This window comes from Lissotriton helveticus, chromosome 11 (genome assembly GCF_964261635.1).
Source record: "Lissotriton helveticus chromosome 11, aLisHel1.1, whole genome shotgun sequence".
NCBI lineage: Eukaryota > Metazoa > Chordata > Amphibia > Caudata > Salamandridae > Lissotriton > Lissotriton helveticus.
The window spans coordinates 804632170-804652736 of NC_136072.1; the positions used below are offsets into that span (position 1 = coordinate 804632170).

Sequence of the window (20567 nt, forward strand, 5' to 3'; positions counted from 1 at the left end):
TGTGCTTTATTATGCAACCTTTGGAATCTCTAAACCCATTCTGGTCCCCAATAGTTTAGATTTTTGTTGCATGAATGGACACAATAAAACAAATCGCACACACTGAGTGTGGGGAGTTCCCGATCTGTATTTCTTAGTGCCAGTATCAGGGCTTTTAGTTCTTCTAACTGCGCCGTGCAATCTCCTAGAGACTGCGTCTATGTATTACTAGGACGGAACTTGCTGTTTCGCATACGTCCCTTCATAATCGTACATGCTGCGCTATATTGCTATTTCCTTCCTTCGGCAGCCTGGGCAGATCCGTCAATGTAAATGATATATTCATACTTATCTAAAGGCATTATTTTATTCGGGAGATAGTATTCTTGTTCGTACTGTAGAAATGCTTGTGTTTTTAATGTAGAATCGAATTTGTAGTTTACATTTGTTGCAGTGAGAAAATTAGCCCACTGTATCCATCGTGGATGCACTGCTTTTGCGTTTGGAACACTTGCTTTGGTAACTGCCTCTAAGATTGATACTGGAGTCACAACAATTATGCGTTTCCCCTGAGGTAGTGCTCTTTATCTCACTACAGCAGTCTGTACTGCTGTCAGTATCTTTTCTGTAGATGCAATGCGCATCTCAGCATTTGTGTACAATTGTGATTTGTATGCAATGAGTACCGTTTTGCCTTCATTGAAGGTTAGATAAGTGTACCCTGATTGACTCGCAACTACATGGATCACCTAATTCATGGTATTTAGACCTGTGTAAAAATATTTGGAAGCTATCATGTCAGCTTGTGCGGAACAGATCAATATATGTTCTGCCAAAATAGAGGAAATCCTAAAATAGATTGTAATCCTTTCGGAGTCTTTGGAGGTTGGAGTAGCACACATTTTTCAAACAATTTAGCTGCCAGTGTCTTCCCTTCACTTGTTAACACATATCCCAAAAAATAGGACATTGAGGTGGGCACATTTTTATTTTTTAAAGTTAAATTTGTAGCCCAAGATTATGTTGTTCACCCTGTGCAAGTGATCCAATAATTCCTCGTCCGTCAGATAAATATCATCTACATAGGGCAATGCCTCCTCATCACAGTTTTGATGTAACTTTGTTACTCTTGCTGAGAACAACCCAGGGCTATTCTTATATCCTTGGGGCAGTCTACAGAATTGGCCCTGAGAGCCGAGCTCTGAAAATGTTGTCAAATGTCTGCTTTCAGGTGCTATATTTTGGCAGAAAAATCCATTTGAGATATCTAATGTTGTTTTGTATTTTTTCCGCACAATGTTATTCATTAGTGCAGCACTGTGTACATTCTATACTGCAAATGTCTTTGTGCAATTATTTAAATGGCTGTAGCCTAAAACTAGACGGTATGAATTGTCGGGTTTCATTAACATTTCGGGCGTCAGCCGAGTGCTGAGGCCAAACCCACAGAAATCTAGAGCATGAATCCACTGCCACCAGGCTGTACCTGTAAGCCCTGTCAAATTGTAGGGGGCCACAGTGGTCCAAATAGAGACATATGAGAGGTCTGTCTGATATCAGTAATGGTGTTTGCGGTGGACGTGTTATGGTGGAACCCTTCATCTGCTGACAGATGTCGCACTTAAGGACATAACCCATGGTCTGTTTAGTAAGACCTGGCCACCAGTAACGGTGCATTAGTAATGAAATAGTTGCACCAATACCTACATGTGCTGAACCCAGACCCTAGTGTGCAGCTAGAATGAAACCTAATCTGCGATTCATGTTTGGTATTACTCTATCCACCACTCCTGGAATTTGAGCATACAGAATATTTTGCACATCTAACTTGTAGGAGTACTTGAGTGGAAACCCTTTTGGCTAGGCTGAGCTGTTGTTGCGTGAAGCATTCACCTCTATCATTATCTGTCCACCTGTTCTCATACTAGAACGAGTGATTGCACCTGCTTTTCGGTTTATCCTCTTTTTGTAGTGCGATGTGTGTCTATTGGCTTTGCTCACTCTTCTGCTCTGCTTTCTGACCATCCTTCCCTCTCAGAGTTTTTTGATGAACCCTGAAAGGAACGAGAGGAACATGTATCAGTATCCGGATACCTTTCAGGTTTTTTAATTATAATCACAGCTCCTAAGATTATATTTTCTATCAAAGGGCTTCTGTTGAGGAGACCCATCCTGTAATTGTGATGCATTTTGCTTCTTATTTTTTGATTGGTTGCTGTTCCATTTCTTTTTAGGTTTAACTTTGTTTTTATTGACAATCTGCAGCAGAGAAACAACATACACTTATGAAAGCTATTTCAGGACCCACTTCTACCCACCAACCCAAAGAGAACATGCGCTCAGCCAATATTGTCTGCTGGGTGGGTACAGTCCTGCATACACCCCCTGAATCCTGTGAGGGTCCTTTTAGGATAAGCATATGCTATAGTGTAGTTAGATAACTGAAATAAACATCGACGTCAAAAAGATATGTAGACCCTTCCCACCCCCCTCCCTTCCCTCCCCTGAACTGATGTGCTTAGGACCCCTCTCAGCCTTAATCAGGTATTAAGGGCGACTTTGAGAGCTCAAATCAGCAATCTGTGGTCCCCTCATCTCGAGCCGTGAGGCGAAGGAGGCGCAGGTACTTTGGGCATGTGATTTTGTTGAATTCAGTAGCCAGAAGAGACACTATCGGTCGCCAAACATATCTGAAGCTCTCCACCTAATTAGTGAGAGAAGCCTGTATCCGCTCTATCCCCAATATGTGCCATAGCCTATGCTGCCACACCGCGTACGTTGGTGTTGTCCGTGTCCCCCAGGGCACTAAGATGTTTTGAAGTGCTGCCCCCAGGGCTAGTCTGATCTGTCTCCCCCTTCGGGACTTTAGGGGATAAGTGATGAATTGTTATGTTATGTTATGTTATGTTATGTAAGGAAACTTTTAATGAGCAACGGTTACCCGTGGATGCCCTGGCGCTAGTTACTTCTCCTTTAAGCAGAGATGGAAGAGAGAGGTTTATTTATCAAAGAGCCATGTCTTTAATCCCTTCCTAAATGCTATAACATTGGTAGCATTCCTCAAGTGGAATGGCAGGTTATTCCAAGGTTTTGCTGCGCTGTATAAATTTGCTTTCATTTAGGAAACAAAGTATTATTCATAGGGGAGGTGCAATTCCCAATAACACCTTGGTATACATCTTGATCTAAGACCTCCCTGACTTGTTTCTTTGCCACATGTTTTATTGGGTACTGCCTCTGTGGTGTAGGAGTAATTTTAACTGGGATTTCATGGCGAGATGACTCAGCATCACACCCTACATGATTGTGGTAAAGTGCAGGAGCTAGCACTAACGTCCACTCCTGTGAGTATGTATGTTTGAGTGACTCCGGAACGAGGTCGGAGAAAGCCGGTAAAATCACCGCTATCCCCTTTCGGCAATCCATGATGAACTCAGGCGACTGAACCCTTTCAGCCAAAAGGATATCTTATCCAAAAGTCAGGTTCTCCCAAAACAGATCCTTCACTTTTCTTGGTATTTCCCCCTCCATTTGGAGTGTTATTTCGTATGACTGCTGTGGGACACTTACCCCAGTATCAGGTGTTTCCACTGTGATATGCTCATTCAACGCTGCTGTCACCATAAATTCCATCAGGTTCTGGGGAGCTATTGTTACTTCTGCTGCACTGTCTAGCATTGTCAGAGCCTATTCCCCGTCAGAGTCCTCAGTAGCCTGGGAATTTTGTATTTTAATGCCAGCTACCTTTTTTTTCAAATTGAGGTTTGCTTTTCGGTTTATCCTCTTTTTGTAGTGCGATGTGTGTCTATTGGCTTTGCTCACTCTTCTGCTCTGCTTTCTGACCATCCTTCCCTCTCAGAGTTTTTTGTTTAACCCTGAAAGGAACGAGAGGAACATGTATCAGTATCCGGATACCTTTCAGGTTTTTTAATTATAATCACACCTCCTAAGATTATATTTTCTATCAGAGGGCTTCTGTTGAGGAGACCCATCCTGTAATTGTGATGCATTTTGCTTCTTATTTTTTGATTGGTTGCTGTTCCATTTCTTTTTAGGTTTAACTTTGTTTTTATTGACAATCTGCAGCAGAGAAACAACATACACTTATGAAAGCTATTTCAGGACCCACTTCTACCCACCAACCCAAAGAGAACATGCGTTCAGCCAATATTGTCTGCTGGGTGGGTACAGTCCAGCATACACCCTCTGAATCCTGTGAGGGTCCTTTTAGGATAAGCATATGCTATAGTGTAGTTAGATAACTGAAATAAACATCGATGTCAAAAAGATATGTAGACCCTTCCCACCCCCCTCCCTTCCCTCCCCTGAACTGATGTGCTTAGGACCCCTCTCAGCCTTAATCAGGTATTAAGGGCGACTTTGAGAGCTCAAATCTGTATATACCTTCGTATTGCTTATATTTTTAAACTATTAACTGTTGCCCACTAGCTTTTGTACATGTCTCCTATTCCCCCTTTCGTACTACTCTTGTGAATATTGTGTATTATTTTGTATATATAAGGCTTTGTATTTCAATGTGCTTGTATGATTTGTATTTTCAAATCGAATAAAAGCTTATGAATTGAATTGAATTGAGAGCTCAAATCAGCAATCTGTGGTCCCCTCATCTCGAGCCGTGAGGCGAAGGAGGCGCAGGTACTTTGGGCATGTGATTTTGTTGAATTCAGTAGCCAGAAGAGACACTATCGGTCGCCAAACATATCTGAAGCTCTCCACCTAATTAGTGAGAGAAGCCTGTATCCGCTCTATCCCCAATATGTGCCATAGCCTATGCTGCCACACCGCGTACGTTGGTGTTGTCCGTGTCCCCCAGGGCACTAAGATGTTTTGAAGTGCTGCCCCCAGGGCTAGTCTGATCTGTCTCCCCCTTCGGGACTTTAGGGGATAAGTGATGAATTGTTATGTTATGTTATGTTATGTTATGTAAGGAAACTTTTAATGAGCAACGGTTACCCGTGGATGTCCTGGCGCTAGTTACTTCTCCTTTAAGCAGAGATGGAAGAGAGAGGTTTATTTATCAAAGAGCCATGTCTTTAATCCCTTCCTAAATGCTATAACATTGGTAGCATTCCTCAAGTGGAATGGCAGGTTATTCCAAGCTTTTGCTGCACATAAAGAAAAACTTCAAGATGTCATGATGGACCGTATCAAAGGCCGCGGACAGATCTAATAAGATCAAAGCTGCCCTGTCTCCTCGGTCTACAGCTTCCCTGATCTCCTCTGTGGCCCTAATGAGAGCTCACTCGGTGCTATGTCCCTCTCTAAAGCCATATTAGGAGGAATCTAATGCTTGTATTTCCCCCAGAAAGACACTGAGTTGTCGAGTCATGATTTTTTCAATCAGTTTTGCTGGGAGAGGAAGACATGAAATCGGGCGGAAATTATTTGGATCCTTAGTGTCCAAACTTGGCTTTTTCAGAAGGGGCAGTATTGAGGCCACTTTCCAGAGTTTGGGGAACTGTCCTGTTTCAAATATACCTTTAAAAATGGATGAGAGGGAAAGAGCGATTGGACCAGGGGCCAGTTTGACAACCGCCACCTGGCATGGATCAAAGGGCGACCCAATTTGGCTGCCAATAGGAGCTCGAGAATATTGTTTGGGGACAAAGCACAAATTCGTCCAGGGTGAGGGGGGAACTTTCATGGGTTAACATACCTCCCTTACCGTGTTCAGTCCAGCATTGCTGGAGCGACTGAAGGCCGAAAAAATAGTCTCCACTTTGTTCAGGAAGAACTTAGCGATCTCATCACAAAGTTCCTGACTAGACTGAATTTTAACTGGGCTCAGAGAGGCAAGGCTTGAAACAGTTCTGAACAGCTCTTTGGCTGAATTCTTCACCAAATCAATTCGGGTCGAATAGAACTTTTGTTTAGCAGAGAAAAGGAGTTGTTTATTGCTCTAAAGGTTGGTTTTATATAACTTCTTCTCTGCTTCATTTTAACCCTTCCTCCAGCTACGTTCAAGACGTTTGCAGATAGGTTTTGATTTGTTAGCTCCTCTGTAAACCATGGGCGGAGGGTTGCGATCTTTTAGGGAAGACAGTTTTTACTGGTGCTATTTTATCACAGGCTTGCTCCAACCACTTGGTATAGATAGTGGTTGCCTTCTCTATGCCCAACGGCATTTGACCTGCGGTGGTAGTGAGGAGCCCCTGTAAGACGGTCCCCTCAACTCTGTTCTAGGCTCTAATTTCTATCTGTCCTTTCGGCAGTGTGACATAGAAATGCAGGTGGGGTGGCTTTCACTAAATCCGGGCCTGAAGCCTCATCCTCAATGAGTCTTGCGCACTCCATACTGTGCTTAAACAAGGACCTAGCATTAAGCAGAATGTATTTAAAAACTTGAGTATCGAGCCCAGCTGACACTGTCCTTTTATCCTCAATAGACCTAATGGACTGATGTATGATATTGGGTAGGGTCATTTTACATTTAGGACATGCCGCTGGGAAAGCTGGAGGCGTTGAGTCACAAGAAAGACATATACTCATTCTGTATTTGTTTCAATACTTCTGGTATAACCACTATTGAAGGGGTACCATGAGTTCTGGTGTAAACGGCAGCGAAAACTGTACCCCAAGTGGTACAATCCTCTATCGGGGAAGCTATTTCCATTGGCAAGCAAATAGTTGGTATTCTGTTTTTCTTGAGGGCCCATATGTGGAAATACTGCTGCCTCAAGTTGGGCTATCCAGAATGGCATTTGCTCACGTCTAGTGGGCATTTTTCCCATAATCACGTTCAGTGTATGTGGGGTGATTTTTATTGCAGTCCCTTGTGGCTGACCAGCTTGAGTGAACCTTGAAGGTTGAATTGTAAGTGTTTTCATTACAAGCTGTGTAAGATTTCTTTATAATTGTAATATTTCTCTGTGAAGTGGCAACGTATCAATCTCTGGATGCAGTGTGTAAGCAGCTAGGTCCGTCGCTGCTGAGCTGACTGAGTCTCACTTTATCTGTGGTATGTGGGAGGGCACCTTTAAACCAATTCATATGTTCTTGGTAAGTTAACAGGACTTCTATGTCCTCGTAAGGAAAATGTTCTTCTGGTGGTTCATCTGGAGTGTAAGTATGAAACAAATGCGTGCGTGCATCTGCAGGTGGAAATTTAACCCAAGAATAGAATACCTCTGTTCTGAATGCCTCGTGTGTCTATCAATCAATCAATCACGGAATTTGTATAGCGCGCTACTCACCCAGAGGGTCTCAAGGCGCTGGGGACGGGGGGCGCTACTGCCCGAACAGCCAGGTCTTCAGTTGCTTCCTGAAGGAGAGGTGGTCTTGGGTGAGGCGGAGGTGGATGGGGAGGGAGTTCCAGGTCTTGGCTGCCAGGTAGGAGAAGGATCTTCCTCCCATGGTGGTTCTTTGGATGCGTGGAACGGCGGCGAGGGCGTGGTTGGTCGATCGTAATTGGCGGGTGGGAGTGTAGAAGGTCAGGCGGCTGTTGAGGTACCTGGGGCCCAGGTCGTGGAGGGCTTTGTGTGCGTGGGTGAGGAGGCGGAACGTGATTCTTTTGCTGACGGGGAGCCAGTGCTGGTCTTTCAGGTGTCTGGAGATGTGGCTGTGGCGGGGGATGTCCAGGATGAGTCGTGCGGAGGCGTTCTGGATGCGTTGGAGTCTTTTCTGCAGTTTGGCTGTGGTTCCGGTGTTGAGGGTGTTTCCGTAGTCTAGTCGGCTGGTGACAAGAGCCTGGGTGATCGTCTTCCTGGTTTCGGTGGGGATCCATCTGAAGATCTTTCGGAGCATGCGTAGGATGTGGAAGCATGAAGACGAGACGGCGTTGACTTGTCTGGTCATTGACAGGGAAGAGTCCAGGATGAAGCCCAGGTTGCGTGCGTGGTCCGTTGGTTTGGGTGCTCTGCCTAGGGCCGGGGGCCACCCGGAGTCCCAGGCAGAAGGTGTTGATCCAAGGATGAGGACTTCCGTCTTGTCTGAGTTCAGTTTCAGGCGGCTGTTCTTCATCCACTCGGCTACTTCTTTCATCCCTTCATGTAGGTTAGTTCTGGCGGTGGCGGGGTCGTTGGTGAGGGAGAGGATCAGCTGGGTGTCGTCGGCGTAGGAGATGATGTTGAGGTTGTGTTGGCGTGCGATGGTTGCGAGGAGGCTCATGTACACGTTGAAGAGGGTGGGGCTGAGTGATGAGCCTTGTGGTACGCCGCAGATGACTTCGGTGGCCTCAGATCTGAACGGGGGGGGGGCGGACTCTCTGGGTTCTTCCGGCGAGGAACGAGATGATCCACTCCAGTGCCTTCTCTTGGATTCCGACGTTGCTGAGGCGTTAAACTAGGGTGCGGTGGCAGACAGTATCGAATGCTGCGGAGAGGTCCAGGAGGATGAGGGCTGCTGTTTCCCCGTTGTCGAGCAGGGTTCGGATGTCGTCAGTGGCTGCGATGAGGGCGGTCTCGGTGCTGTGATTGGCTCGGAAGCCGGACTGTGAGTGGTCGAGGGATCCGTTCGTTTCGAGGAAGGCGGCCAGCTATCTGTCGACAGTCTTCTCGATGACTTTGGCGGGAAACGAGAGCAGCGAGATGGGGCGGTAGTTCTTGAGGTCGGTGGGGTCTGCTGATGGTTTCTTCAGGAGGGCGCTGAGTTCGGCGTGCTTCCAGCTCTCCGGGAAGGTGGCGGTGTTGAAGGAGCAGTTGATGATGTCCCGGAGTTGGGGTGCGATGACGGAGTCTGCCTTGTTGAAGACGTGGTGAGGGCATGGGTCGGTTGGTGATCCGGAGTGGATGGTGTTCATCGTCCGGATGATGTCTTCGGTGTTGACTGGGGTCCAGTCGCGGAGGGTGGTGGTGGGGAGCGTTGGTTCTGTGGTTGGGTGCGTGGCCTGTTCGCTGAAGCTGTTGTGTATGTCTGCGATCTTGTTGTGGAAGAACGTGGCGAGTGAGTCGCAGAGGTCTTGTGAGGGCGTGATGTCGTTGTTTCCGGCGCTGGGGTTGGAGAGCTCTTTGACGATGCTGAAGAGCTCCTTGCTGTTGTGTACGTTGTTGTCTAGTCGTTCCTTGAATGCTGTCTTCTTTGTGGTGTGGATCAGCTGGTGGTGTTTGCGGGTGGCGTGCTTGAGGGCGGTCATGTTGGCTGTGGTTGGGTTCTTTCGCCAGGCTTTCTCGAGGGTGCGGCAGTTCTTCTTGGAGTTTTTGAGGTCGTTGTTGAACCACGGGGCTTTCTTGCTTCCGGGCCTACTGGGGTGGGCTTTCAGGGGTGCGAGGTCGTCGGCGCAGTTGGTGATCCATTATGCGAGGTTGAGGGCTGCTTAGTTGGAGTCCGATGATCTGGCGGGGGGGGTTCTGGTTCAGTGATGCGGTGAGGTGGTCGGTGGGGATCTTGTTCCAGTTTCTGCGGGGAACCTGTTGCGGGTGGTGGTGGGTGGTGTTCTTTCTGAAGCTGAAGTGGACGCAGCTGTGGTCTGTCCAGTGAAGTCCGGTTGAGTGGCTGAAAGAGACGTGCTTGCTGGAAGTGAAGACTGGGTCAAGCGTGTGTCTGGCGTAGTGGGTGGGGGTGTTCACCAGTTGCTTGAGTCCGAGGTTAGCGAGGTTGTCCAGTAGGGTGGTGGTGTTGTTTTCGTTGTTGTTCTCCAGGTGGAAGTTGAGATCCCCAAGGAGGATGTAGTCGGCGGAGGGGAGGGCGTGTGGGCTGATGAAGTCTGCGATGTCTTCGCTGAATTGTGTGCGGGGTCCTGGGGGTCTGTAGATGAGGGTGCCTCTGAGTGTGGTCTTGGGGTCGGTGTGTATCTGGAAGTGAAGATGTTCGGCGGTTGTGAGGGTGTCTTCGGAGTTGGACGATTCCTCCTCCAGTCTGGTTGGCGCGGTCCCTCCGGATGATCTTGTAGCCGTCCGGGATGGCGATGTCGGGCGATGAGGAGGCGTTCATCCAGGTCTCCGTGAGGAAGGCGACGTCCGGGGATGTGGTGTCGAGCAGGTTCCATAGTTCCACGGCGTGTCTGTGGATGGAGCGGGTGTTGAGCAGGATGCACTTCAGGTGGTTGCTGTAGGTGCTCGGCTTGGCGGGTGCGGGTGGGTTGCGGGTCTGGATGCCGGTGAACTTGCAGGCTTGGCAGGTGAAGGGTCCGTGGGTGTGTCCTGGTGTGGCTTGGTGGCATCCGGGGAGGCGTCCGGTGTTGAGTGCGCTGAGGGTGGCGGCGTCGTACATCCGGTGGGAGGGCCGGCCTCTGCGGGGGCCAGGGGGTCTGGCGCTGGGCGCGGTCCAGGCGCGGATGGGCGCAGACGGGCTTGCCTTTGGCGCGCCCGCTGCGCGTGAACGCTGCGGGTACGCGTGGACTCCGCCATAAATGGCGTAGTGGGAGGGGTGGAGCGAGGGAGGAGCAGCTGGGAGGCGGGAGCGGGGTGGCGAGTGGGGAGGGAAGCGATGTGAGGAGAGGCTGAAGGAGCAGGGGAGGGGCCGCGGGGGAGCAGCAGCAGGGAGCGGGAAGCGGGGTGGGTCAGCGGGAGCACGAGAGGAGAGGACCGAATCCAAGCAAGGGCACAACAGTCAAACAGGGGGCACAACAGCACGGAGATAGCAGAATACAATCAGGGGCAGGGGCAACAGACAATGGCACAAGTACGGAGAGAGAGAATACTATCACAGAATACTATCACAGAATACAGGCAATGCAGGCAGGCAATACAGAATACAGGCAAGCAAACAAAAGTTACTGGCAGTGGCGGCAGTGGTGGCGGCAACGGGGACTGGCACACACAGGTGGGCCACGCGGCGGGTGGAGCAACCGGCACTGACCAGGTCAGGTCAGGTCAGGCCTCAATCACAAAGGTTTTGGTCCCACCCAACGAAGTGACCCCATAGTCTAATAATTTCATAGTAAGTGCATATCTGCAATTTTTCAAAATATTAAGAGCACCTTCCTGCTCAGCTTCCTCTGCACTAATACCACTCCTACCAGCGTCTCCAGTCTGAGACATTATGAGAGGAATTTTTTATGAAAAAGAGATAGGGTTTTTGCACAATATAAGGAACTATAATCCTTCAAGCTTGAACAAACCCACAGCTAAAACATAGAATATACCTACTCAACTGCAGTAGATTTTTCCCTTCCCACTCCAGACGTCTCTGGGTAAATGTGAGTAGGAGGTCTCTGAGACAGCAGGACTGAACTATTCAGATGTGAATATTAAATAAGAACCAAACCAACGTTGAAGGTGCCATGTCATGTAGTTCCTAATCATACATAGGATCTTCACATTTAGACAACATAAAATAAGGGATTGGTGTCGAGACTGATTCCAGACACCCCCAAAGGATATGATAGCCTTCAGGCCAGCTAGCTCACAGTGCCACCATAAGCCCTCTAACTTTACCAGCGGTGATGTTTGTACAGTTATTATACAGAAGATAATAATCCTGCTGTGTACGTCCTGGGCAGGGGATTAAGATATGATGCTGAGAATCCTGATGCATAACAAATGAGGCTAGTTTTGGAGAAAACCGATCGACATTTATTCAGCACATAACTTTGTAAAAGGTCAGTGCCAGAACCATTATGTAGACCAAAGTAGGACGAATGTAGGTAAAAGGTTGTGTAACAAGCTAGGCATATATTGGGGTACATTGGAGCTTATAACAACACAATTCCACACCAAATAATTCCACTCCATCTCACATAATTCCACACCATACCACATAATTCCACACCACACCACTGATTCCAAACCACATTACACAATTGCAATCTATGTCTCATAATTCCACAATTGCACTCCACATCATACTATTCTAATCCACACTGCACAATTACATGCCACACAATTCAATGCCAAATATTTCTACACCTTGCCACTCCATGGAACGTAATGCAGTGGCATATTATTTGAATCCACTACACAAAATCCACTCCACATAATTTAATTCTGTGGAACCTAATTTTGCTCCGCTATTTAATTCCACTCCATGCCACATAATTCCACTCCATGCCACATATTTCACTCCATCCCACATAACTCCACTCCACAACAGATAATTCCACTTTACTGAACACCACACAATTCCACTCCATGCCACATAATCCCACTCCACAAATTTCCACTCTACCACACGCCAAATAATTCCACTCCACACCACATATTTCCACACCACTGCACGCTACATAATTCCACTCCACTCACCGTAGCACAATTCCATGCCACACCACACAATTCCTGCCTGCCTAACATAATTCCATCCCATGCCAAATAATCAACCCTGCAGAATTGCACTCCATGCCAAACAATCTCACAATACCATGCCACACAATTTTAAGCCATGCAAGAAAATTCCACACCACATAATTCCATCCCAAGCCACATTATTCCACTCCATGCCACATAAGTCTTCTCCACCCCATATAATTTCCCTCCACTTAACACCACACAATTCCCTGTCGCACAATTCTATGGCACTTAATTCCACACTGCATCACAAAATTCGCATCCACACCACATAATTCCACGTCATGCCACATAATTTCACACTTCAGCACACATTTCCACTCCACTCCATGCCACGCAGTCACTCTACTCCACTTCACACAATGCCACTCCACTCCAAAATTAAAAGTGCATTTGCGCTGGAAGCATCATAGTTTGTTTTTATTATTATATTTAGTCATGTTGCTATACAGCATGGCTACAAATCATTCCCAAAGTTGACAATGCCCATGCTGTACAGCTGGAACAAAAGCAATGACAGAGCCTATAGTCTCTAAAGTGAAACCTGTTGGCTTTTCTGATGCTTGTGTTCCACTGCTCCTGCATGACTGCAGGTCGACTTGAAGCCAACGAGGTCCACAGTTGACAGAAATGAGCCCTGTTGCGAGGCAGCAACTTTGCAACAGTTATTACACCAAGAAACAGTAAAATTGTGCTGCAAGTGAAAATTTGCTTTTTTTAGTTTTCACTTATTGTCCATAATTTGCCCATCAACTCATCTCCCCTGAGGCTCCTAGTCCCCCATTGCTTCTCATGGTGTCAGGTAGCACCAAGCCTTTCTTTACCTAACAATAAAGTGCTATGATGCTGTAGCACTGGCTGCGTCACTTTGCTTTTTCCCATGACTTTTAGACATGCTGAACAGCAGCAGGGCTGCTATACAACATGGTTAAAAAACATTGACAAAGCCAATAGCTCTCACATTGCAGAGGCCTATTAGCTTTGCCAGTGCTTGTTTAAACCCCACTGGTTATGCCACAGACAATTTTCCCTGTTTGGGTTAGGGTCCGTGTCACCCTTGTATATCTACCAGAGGTTCTCTGTTTCTTAAAACTTACAACTCTCCTCAACCTGCATTTAGTGAAAAATAATGGCCTTTTCTGGACTTTTTGAAGAGCAAACAAAGGACTGACTTCAAATGATTAGGCTATGTGTAATGTGTAACACAGTTGTAGAAGTAAGAACCTTGTACTTCTGGGACAGCCTTGAAATAATAGGCCTGTAGGCTTAAACCACTACTCCTGCACAGACTCTCCATGTGATCTGTGACAACTCATTCCCTTCCAACCGTCCTGTGCACTCACCTGTCTCTTCCCTTTGTGCCCTTGCCCAGCTCTGCCTGGGTTGCTGAAGCTCGGTTTGACTCTGGCTCCCTCCGCACCTCCGTTTTCCCAGTTCCATGCCATTATTCCCTCACTAAACAATGGCATGACCTCTAGGGAAGTGTTGTATCTGTACCTTTTATTTCCTCATTCTATGTTTGTTCAACCTATCCTCACTCACAGCAGCGTGTTCTCTCCCCCACTTTTGTAGAGCACGTGGGAAATTCAGAAGACAAGGACGAGGAGTCATCTAACCGTGAAGGAGCTATAAAGACATTCCAACATTCTGGGAAATATAAAGCCAAAGTGACCGACAACATGAGCAACCCGCCCTGCATGGAAGACTCTACGATTATAGCTAAGCCGCTTAATCCTAACAAAGGTAAGAAAACTGTCAGGTCCCTACTCCAAATCCTCAAATTGCAGTACGGATGAAAATGCCCCTTGTGAGACCAGTAGCAATCAAAGTAGTTGCTCAGTGCCGGATTAAACCCTGTGGAGACCCCTGGAAGCAAAAATGTCACGGTCCCCTCACAAATTATCTCATATGTTTTAAATGTTACCAACCAACAATTGTAATACACCAATGTTATTACACAAAACTAAACATTAACAATTATTAATGCTGTTAAACAAAAAACATTTTTACAATTTTTCAATAAACCAACAACACTTTAAATATTCATTTTTCTCAATTTGTTTGTGGTGAAATCTTTCAGGATATCTTGGAAGTCCCCCAGTAGCGTTCGTGATCATGAGACACCTATAAATTCTTAGCGTTGTCATAACTTTTGGGAACTTTGATTGCACCATATTTTCAAAAATGAGTTTGTACGATTGCGATGCTGATGGGCCCCTAAAAGGAGTGGGGCCCATAGGCCGGCCCTACTTTGCCTATTTGGTAATCCGGCTCTGTGAGTGCTACCACCCTGGTGACATCAATAGCATAGCTGCACTATGGGACATTTTCTCTGGGTCCTGAATCATCAAGGTTGGAGCGCACTATCCGTGGTGGGTAATCTTGTTGATGGGCCACAACTATTCGGCATCCTTTAAGGGTAACGTTTTTTACAAGGAAAAGGTCTTTCATTTATACACAAGAAATAAGAGCAGCTACAAATAGAAAACTAGAAGATCCTTTGGTGTTCTGGTCCCAAGATGCGATTGCGACCCCATATAGTGGTCACACAGCAAGGAGCGGCATTACAAATAACGTAGATTCTGGTTGCCTATATTATTCTCTGAGGTTAGTAGGATTTTGTGGAATGTTGGAAAGTCTCAAACACTTTCGGAGTCTCTGGTACTCTACAATTTGCTTTGTTTACAGTGCTAAGTCAGTGGGCTAAAAGAGCATGACAGAATAAAACAAAGCATCCCTGTTGTTTTAATTGGTCTGACCGCCCTTTCCCCACTTTCTCAATTGCCCTCAGTTCGCCCCTACGATTAAGGTGGTTTCATCCCAGAATGTACCAAAAATGCCTAAACACCTGCTCCAGGTGACCTGGGACTGTCAACCAACTTGGATTTTGCTACTGGTGTGTATGGGAGCTTTTTCCAAAGTGCCACATGGTCAATGTTCTAGAAGTGCCCAATTATCTCTATTGCTGGCGGTCCATTTGAGGGCTTTTAGTGGTACCAAGACAGTTAATGGAAGACTAATTGGAAACCCTAACAGGTCACAAAGCCACTGTCCTCAAAATATACTTTGGTAGTGCTGGAACTGGAAATAGCACACAATCAGTTGTCTAGGAAATACCAAACTGCATGGGATTTGATCTGAAAAATTGCAAGCATTGGTTGAGATTTTTGGTTGGTGGCAACACCATTGGACCTACCCATTCATAGTCATAGCTTGGATACTGACGTTTTAATGTTGGGATCTATTCGCACAGATGAACCAAGAGATCTTTAAAACCAAAAGGGCTGTATTGCAGGAACCATTGGTTACAGAATCAAGGCCATCAGCCTCAGTCAACATGATTCTATTCTAATATCCAGGATGAAGGGAGAAAATCTGTGTCCGTCTTGGACCAGATATAGGATGAAACCAACTTCCACAAAGGTCGGGGCACATGGAGATGCATCACACTCTGTCAGTCAGTCAAATAAGCTTTATCAGATTTAAATAAACCATAAAATCACACCATACAAATCGCACTCAAAGTCCTGCAACGTCTGCTTGCAGTCCATAAAATGTCTTTGAATTAATCAAACTATCTACAAGATCCTCGAGCCTCGTGGTCCTCTAATGTCCATGAAATGATCTCCATGAATGATTCAGTCTGGTGGGCTTTGCTCATGTCATCTTTGCCAGAGGCTAGCATCATCTCCACACTTTGGGCAATAAAGCATTATTTTCTTCTACCTGGGTAGGTCAATCATCAGATATAGTCATAAGTATTCTCTTAGCCCTGAAAGAAACAACAATATAGATAGCTCTGTTCCTGGAAAATGTCCCCTGTACTGCTTCGGCAGAGCTTCTCCTTGAGTTCTAGAAACGGTATAACTATTTGCTCATTTCAAACAATATTTATTCTAAATTGGAGGCTCTGATGAGAAACCAAGACAAACCAAAGAATAATTCCACTCCACGCCGCTTAATTACACTGCATGCCAGATAATTCCTCTCCACCCCATGCCACCTAATTCCACTTCACATAGTTCCACTCCAGTCTATGCCACATTATTGCACTCCACTCAATGCAACACAATTCCACACCATGCCACACAGTTCCACACCATGACACTCAATTCCATGCCACATAATTCTAATCCATGCCATATAATTCCACATCACACAACAAAATATTCCACACCACATCACATAATTAAACTCATACGTCATAATACCACTCCACAAAATGGCATTCTACAGCACACAATTTGTCTCCACATTACAAAATTTCACTCCATATCACACAATTGCATTCCACCCCACAAAAATCAACGTCTCACAATTCCACGCAACACACCAAAATTCCCATGCTACATAATTCCAATCTACACCACATATTTCCACTTCAAATATGTCTAATCGGCTCCATGCCACATAATCCCACTCCACTCAATGCCACTCAATCCATGCCACACAATTCTACTCCTCTCTACATTACACAATTGAACTCCAAGTCACACAATTGCACTGTACGCAACACTATTCCATGTCATGCAACACTATTCCATTACATATAATTCAATTCTGTGTCATACCATTCCACACCACATAATTCAACTCCACATATTTCTAATCCAGTCAACACCACATAATTCCACTCCATGCCACATATCGACACTCCACTGCACTCCACACAAGCCAACTAAATACAGCACAATTCCATGCCACATTATTCCATGCAACAGCACACAATTTCATGCCACATAATTCCACTCCATATGTTTCCAATCCACTCCACACCACATAATTTCACTCCATGACACATAATTTCACTCCAATCAATGCCACACAATTCCATGTCACACTATTCGACACCACACAATTCCATGCTGCATTATTCCACGCAACATAATTTCACTCCAATAAAAAGCACACAATTCCATGCCACACAATTACACACCACATAATTCCACTGTACACTACATAATTCCACTCTGCGCAACATCACATAATTCCATGCCATGCCACATAATTCCACACCACATAATTCCACTCCATGCCACATAATTCCACTCAACATTATTCCATTCCTTTCAACCAGGCATAATTCCTCACCACACAATTTGTTATCCTGCCACATAATGTCATGCCCCACCACACAATTCCACACCAAATGATTCATCTCATTAATTCCACACCATACCACATAATTCCATACAACACCACTTATTCGATACCACGGCACACAATTGCAATCCATGTCTCATAATTCCACTCCAAATAATTGCACTGCACATCACACAATTCTACTCCAAACCACAAATTTCCATGCCACACAATTCAATGCAAAATAAATTGACACCATGCCACATAATTACACTACATGGCACATAATCCAATGCCACATTATTCAAATCCACTACACAAAATCCACTCCACATAATTTCATTTTGTGGTATGTAATTTTGCTCTGCTATGTAATTCCACTCAATGCCACATAATTCCACTCCATCCCACATAATTCCACTCCACTCCATGACAGATAATTTCACTGTACTCAACATTACACAATTCCACACCACAGCACATAATTCAATTTATCGCACAATTCCACTCAAAGCCACATAATCCCACTCCACAAATTTCCAATCCACTCTGCGCCAAATATTTCCACTCCATGCCACATAATTCCTCTCCACTCAATTTATAACAATTCCACACCACACAATTTCAGCCTTCCTAACATAATTCCACACCACACCACATAATTCAACCCCACAGAATTGCACTCCATGCAACACAATCTCACAATACCATGCCACACAATTTCAAGCCGTGCAACAAAATTCCACACCACATAATTCCATCCCATCCCACATAATTCCACTCCATGCCACATAATTCTGCTCCACACCATATAATTCCACTCCACTTAACACCACACAATTCAATCTCGCACAATTCCATGCCACACAATTCCACACTGGTCACATAATATGTATCCAGACCACATATATCCACATCATGCCACATAATTCCACACATTTCCACTCCATGCCACACCGTCACTCTACTCCACTACACACAATGCCACTCCACTACAAAATTAAAAGTGCCTCAGCACTGGAAACATCATAGTTCATTTTTATTATTATTTTTAGTCAGTTGTTATGCAGCATGGCTGCGAATCATTTCCAAAGTTGACAATTCCCATGCTGTACAGCTGGAACAAAGGGCAATGACAGAGCCAATTGTCTCAAAAGTGAGAAAAGTGGCTTTTCTGATGCTTGTGTTCCACTGCTCCTGCATGACTGCAGGCCGACTTGGAGCCAACAAGGTCCAGAATTGACAGAAATGAGCCCTTTTGTGAGGCAACAACTTTGACACAGTTATTACAATAAGTAACAGTGAAATTGCAATTCTCATATTAACATGACTAAGGAATCTGGATTTCATTAAAGTAAAGACACGGAGGTTGACATCATGCATTTACCTTTAATGCAGACCCAAGCAGCCGTATACATCACAATATAAGCTTTTCAAATAGAACAAAGGCTACGTGTATAGACTACAAGGCAACAAGAAACAGCCTCTTTTAAATGAGTAGTAGATAAGTCATAGATGAACTTGAGACAACAAATTTGAAACATCTTTAAAAACTTGAAAAGTTCTCCAAATCTTGAATGGAAGAAGGAAGATGGAGCTGAAGAAATCCATGGAATAAAAAACCAACGATGAAGTGGTGGTAAAGTCCATAATCAAGGATTATCTGAAAAGATAAAAGAAATTAGTCTAAGAACAAGAGTAAGAAATTCAAATATTCATAAACATAGGAATAGTAAAAAACATATTAAAAGTCAAAAGAATGCACTACAATAAAATGTATAAGATAACATTATAAATTTAAATGCCACCAGAGGTGGAAGGGTGGGATAATGTCAGCCTCCGTGTCCTTAATGAAATCCAGAATCTCTAGTCATGTTAATATGAGAATCGCAATTTCATTACAAGACCGGAGGCTACATTAGGCATGTTGGCTCTAAGACAACATTAGAAATGTGTTGAATAGGTTTACAATAGTGACGTGCGAAGGTACTGGGATTAGACCAGTCTGCCTTCAGGATGTCGTCCAACTTACCTCCAGATCAAAGGGATTTCCTGGCCAAAGCACCTCTAAGGGAGTGAGCTTGAAATGTATTTAAATATATACCCGCCAAACTCATAGCGGTCTTGATCCATCTAGCGATAGAAGAGGAGCTGATTCCTTTATGAGGTTTAATAAAAGAAATAAGCAATTGATTTACACCTGGAGGGCGGAGATCTGACATTCTAAGATCATATTCTCTCATGCATCGGACAATGCAGAGATTTGAGCAAAGGTCAAAACGTGGATAAAATATTGAGTCAGACATTGTCTTCGTTCTTTTATGAATATCAAATTTGACACCAAAAATATTGTAAGAACGGTTAGTAACATCTGGAGCTTTGACATCGGAACTTCTTCTGCAAGAAACTAAGCATAAGAGGGTAGCTAATTTAATAGAAAGATTCTTCCTATTAAGGAGAGAATTGGAAGGCCAATTATTGAACAGATTGAGAATCAAATTAACATCCCAAAGCGTTTCATATCTGGGTTTAGGAGATCTCCTTAGACGTATACTTTTCATAACTCTACAAATGATGACATTTTTACCAATGGTCTTCCCGTTAATGAGAGAATGACCAGCAGAAATAGCCGATCTAAAACAATTGATGGATCTTTAGCTAAGACCCCTTTCAAATTGTTCAACAAGGAAGTTGGTTATGTTAACAATAGGGGCCTCCAAGGGATCGAGGTCCCTTTCCATGCACCAACATACCCAAACTTTCCCGATTCTATTGTATCTGTAATGTGTGCCTGGTGCCCAAGATTCTCTGAGGAGAGTTGAAGCCGTTTCTGAAAGGCCTGAGATTTCGTTAGATCTCCTGACACTCTCCAGGCAAGAAGGGATAAATTCCAGTTCTGAATTAGAGGATGAAATTGGCCATCTATGTCTGTAAGTAGATTCCGTATGGAAGGAATAAAGAAGAGAATACTGCAAGTCAGTTCTAGAGCAGTTGGAAACCATGCCTGGGAAGGCCAGAAGGGGGTTATCAAAACAAGAGAACACTGTTCCAATCTCACCTTCTGAAGGACCCTCTGAATCATGGCGAAAGGGGGGAAAGCATAACCCCGGATCTCCTTCCATGATTGAAGGAAGGCATTGACTGCCAGAGCACCGGGGTCGGGCATCCAGCTGAAATAAGTCTGGATTTGAAAGGTCAATCTGCTCGCAAAAAGGTCTACTTCTAGTGGGCCCCAGATTTGGTTCAGAGTGTTGAAAACCGAAATGTCCAGTTTCCAATCACTGAAGTCTATGAGGAAGCACGAGTACCAATCTGCAGAGGTGTTCA

General features: G+C 45.0%; 1 protein-coding gene across 3 annotated transcripts in view; it reads left to right on the forward strand.

The window, feature by feature from the left end:
* The window catches only part of LOC144791978 (uncharacterized), a 385056-nt gene that overhangs the window by 336246 nt on the left and 28243 nt on the right, over positions 1 to 20567 (forward strand). For all 3 annotated transcript variants that reach the window (XM_078666840.1, XM_078666841.1, XM_078666842.1), the window contains one exon: positions 13731 to 13901. In XM_078666840.1, coding sequence (XP_078522966.1) covers positions 13731 to 13901 — 171 coding nt within the window. The remainder of the gene's footprint in view (positions 1 to 13730; positions 13902 to 20567) is intronic.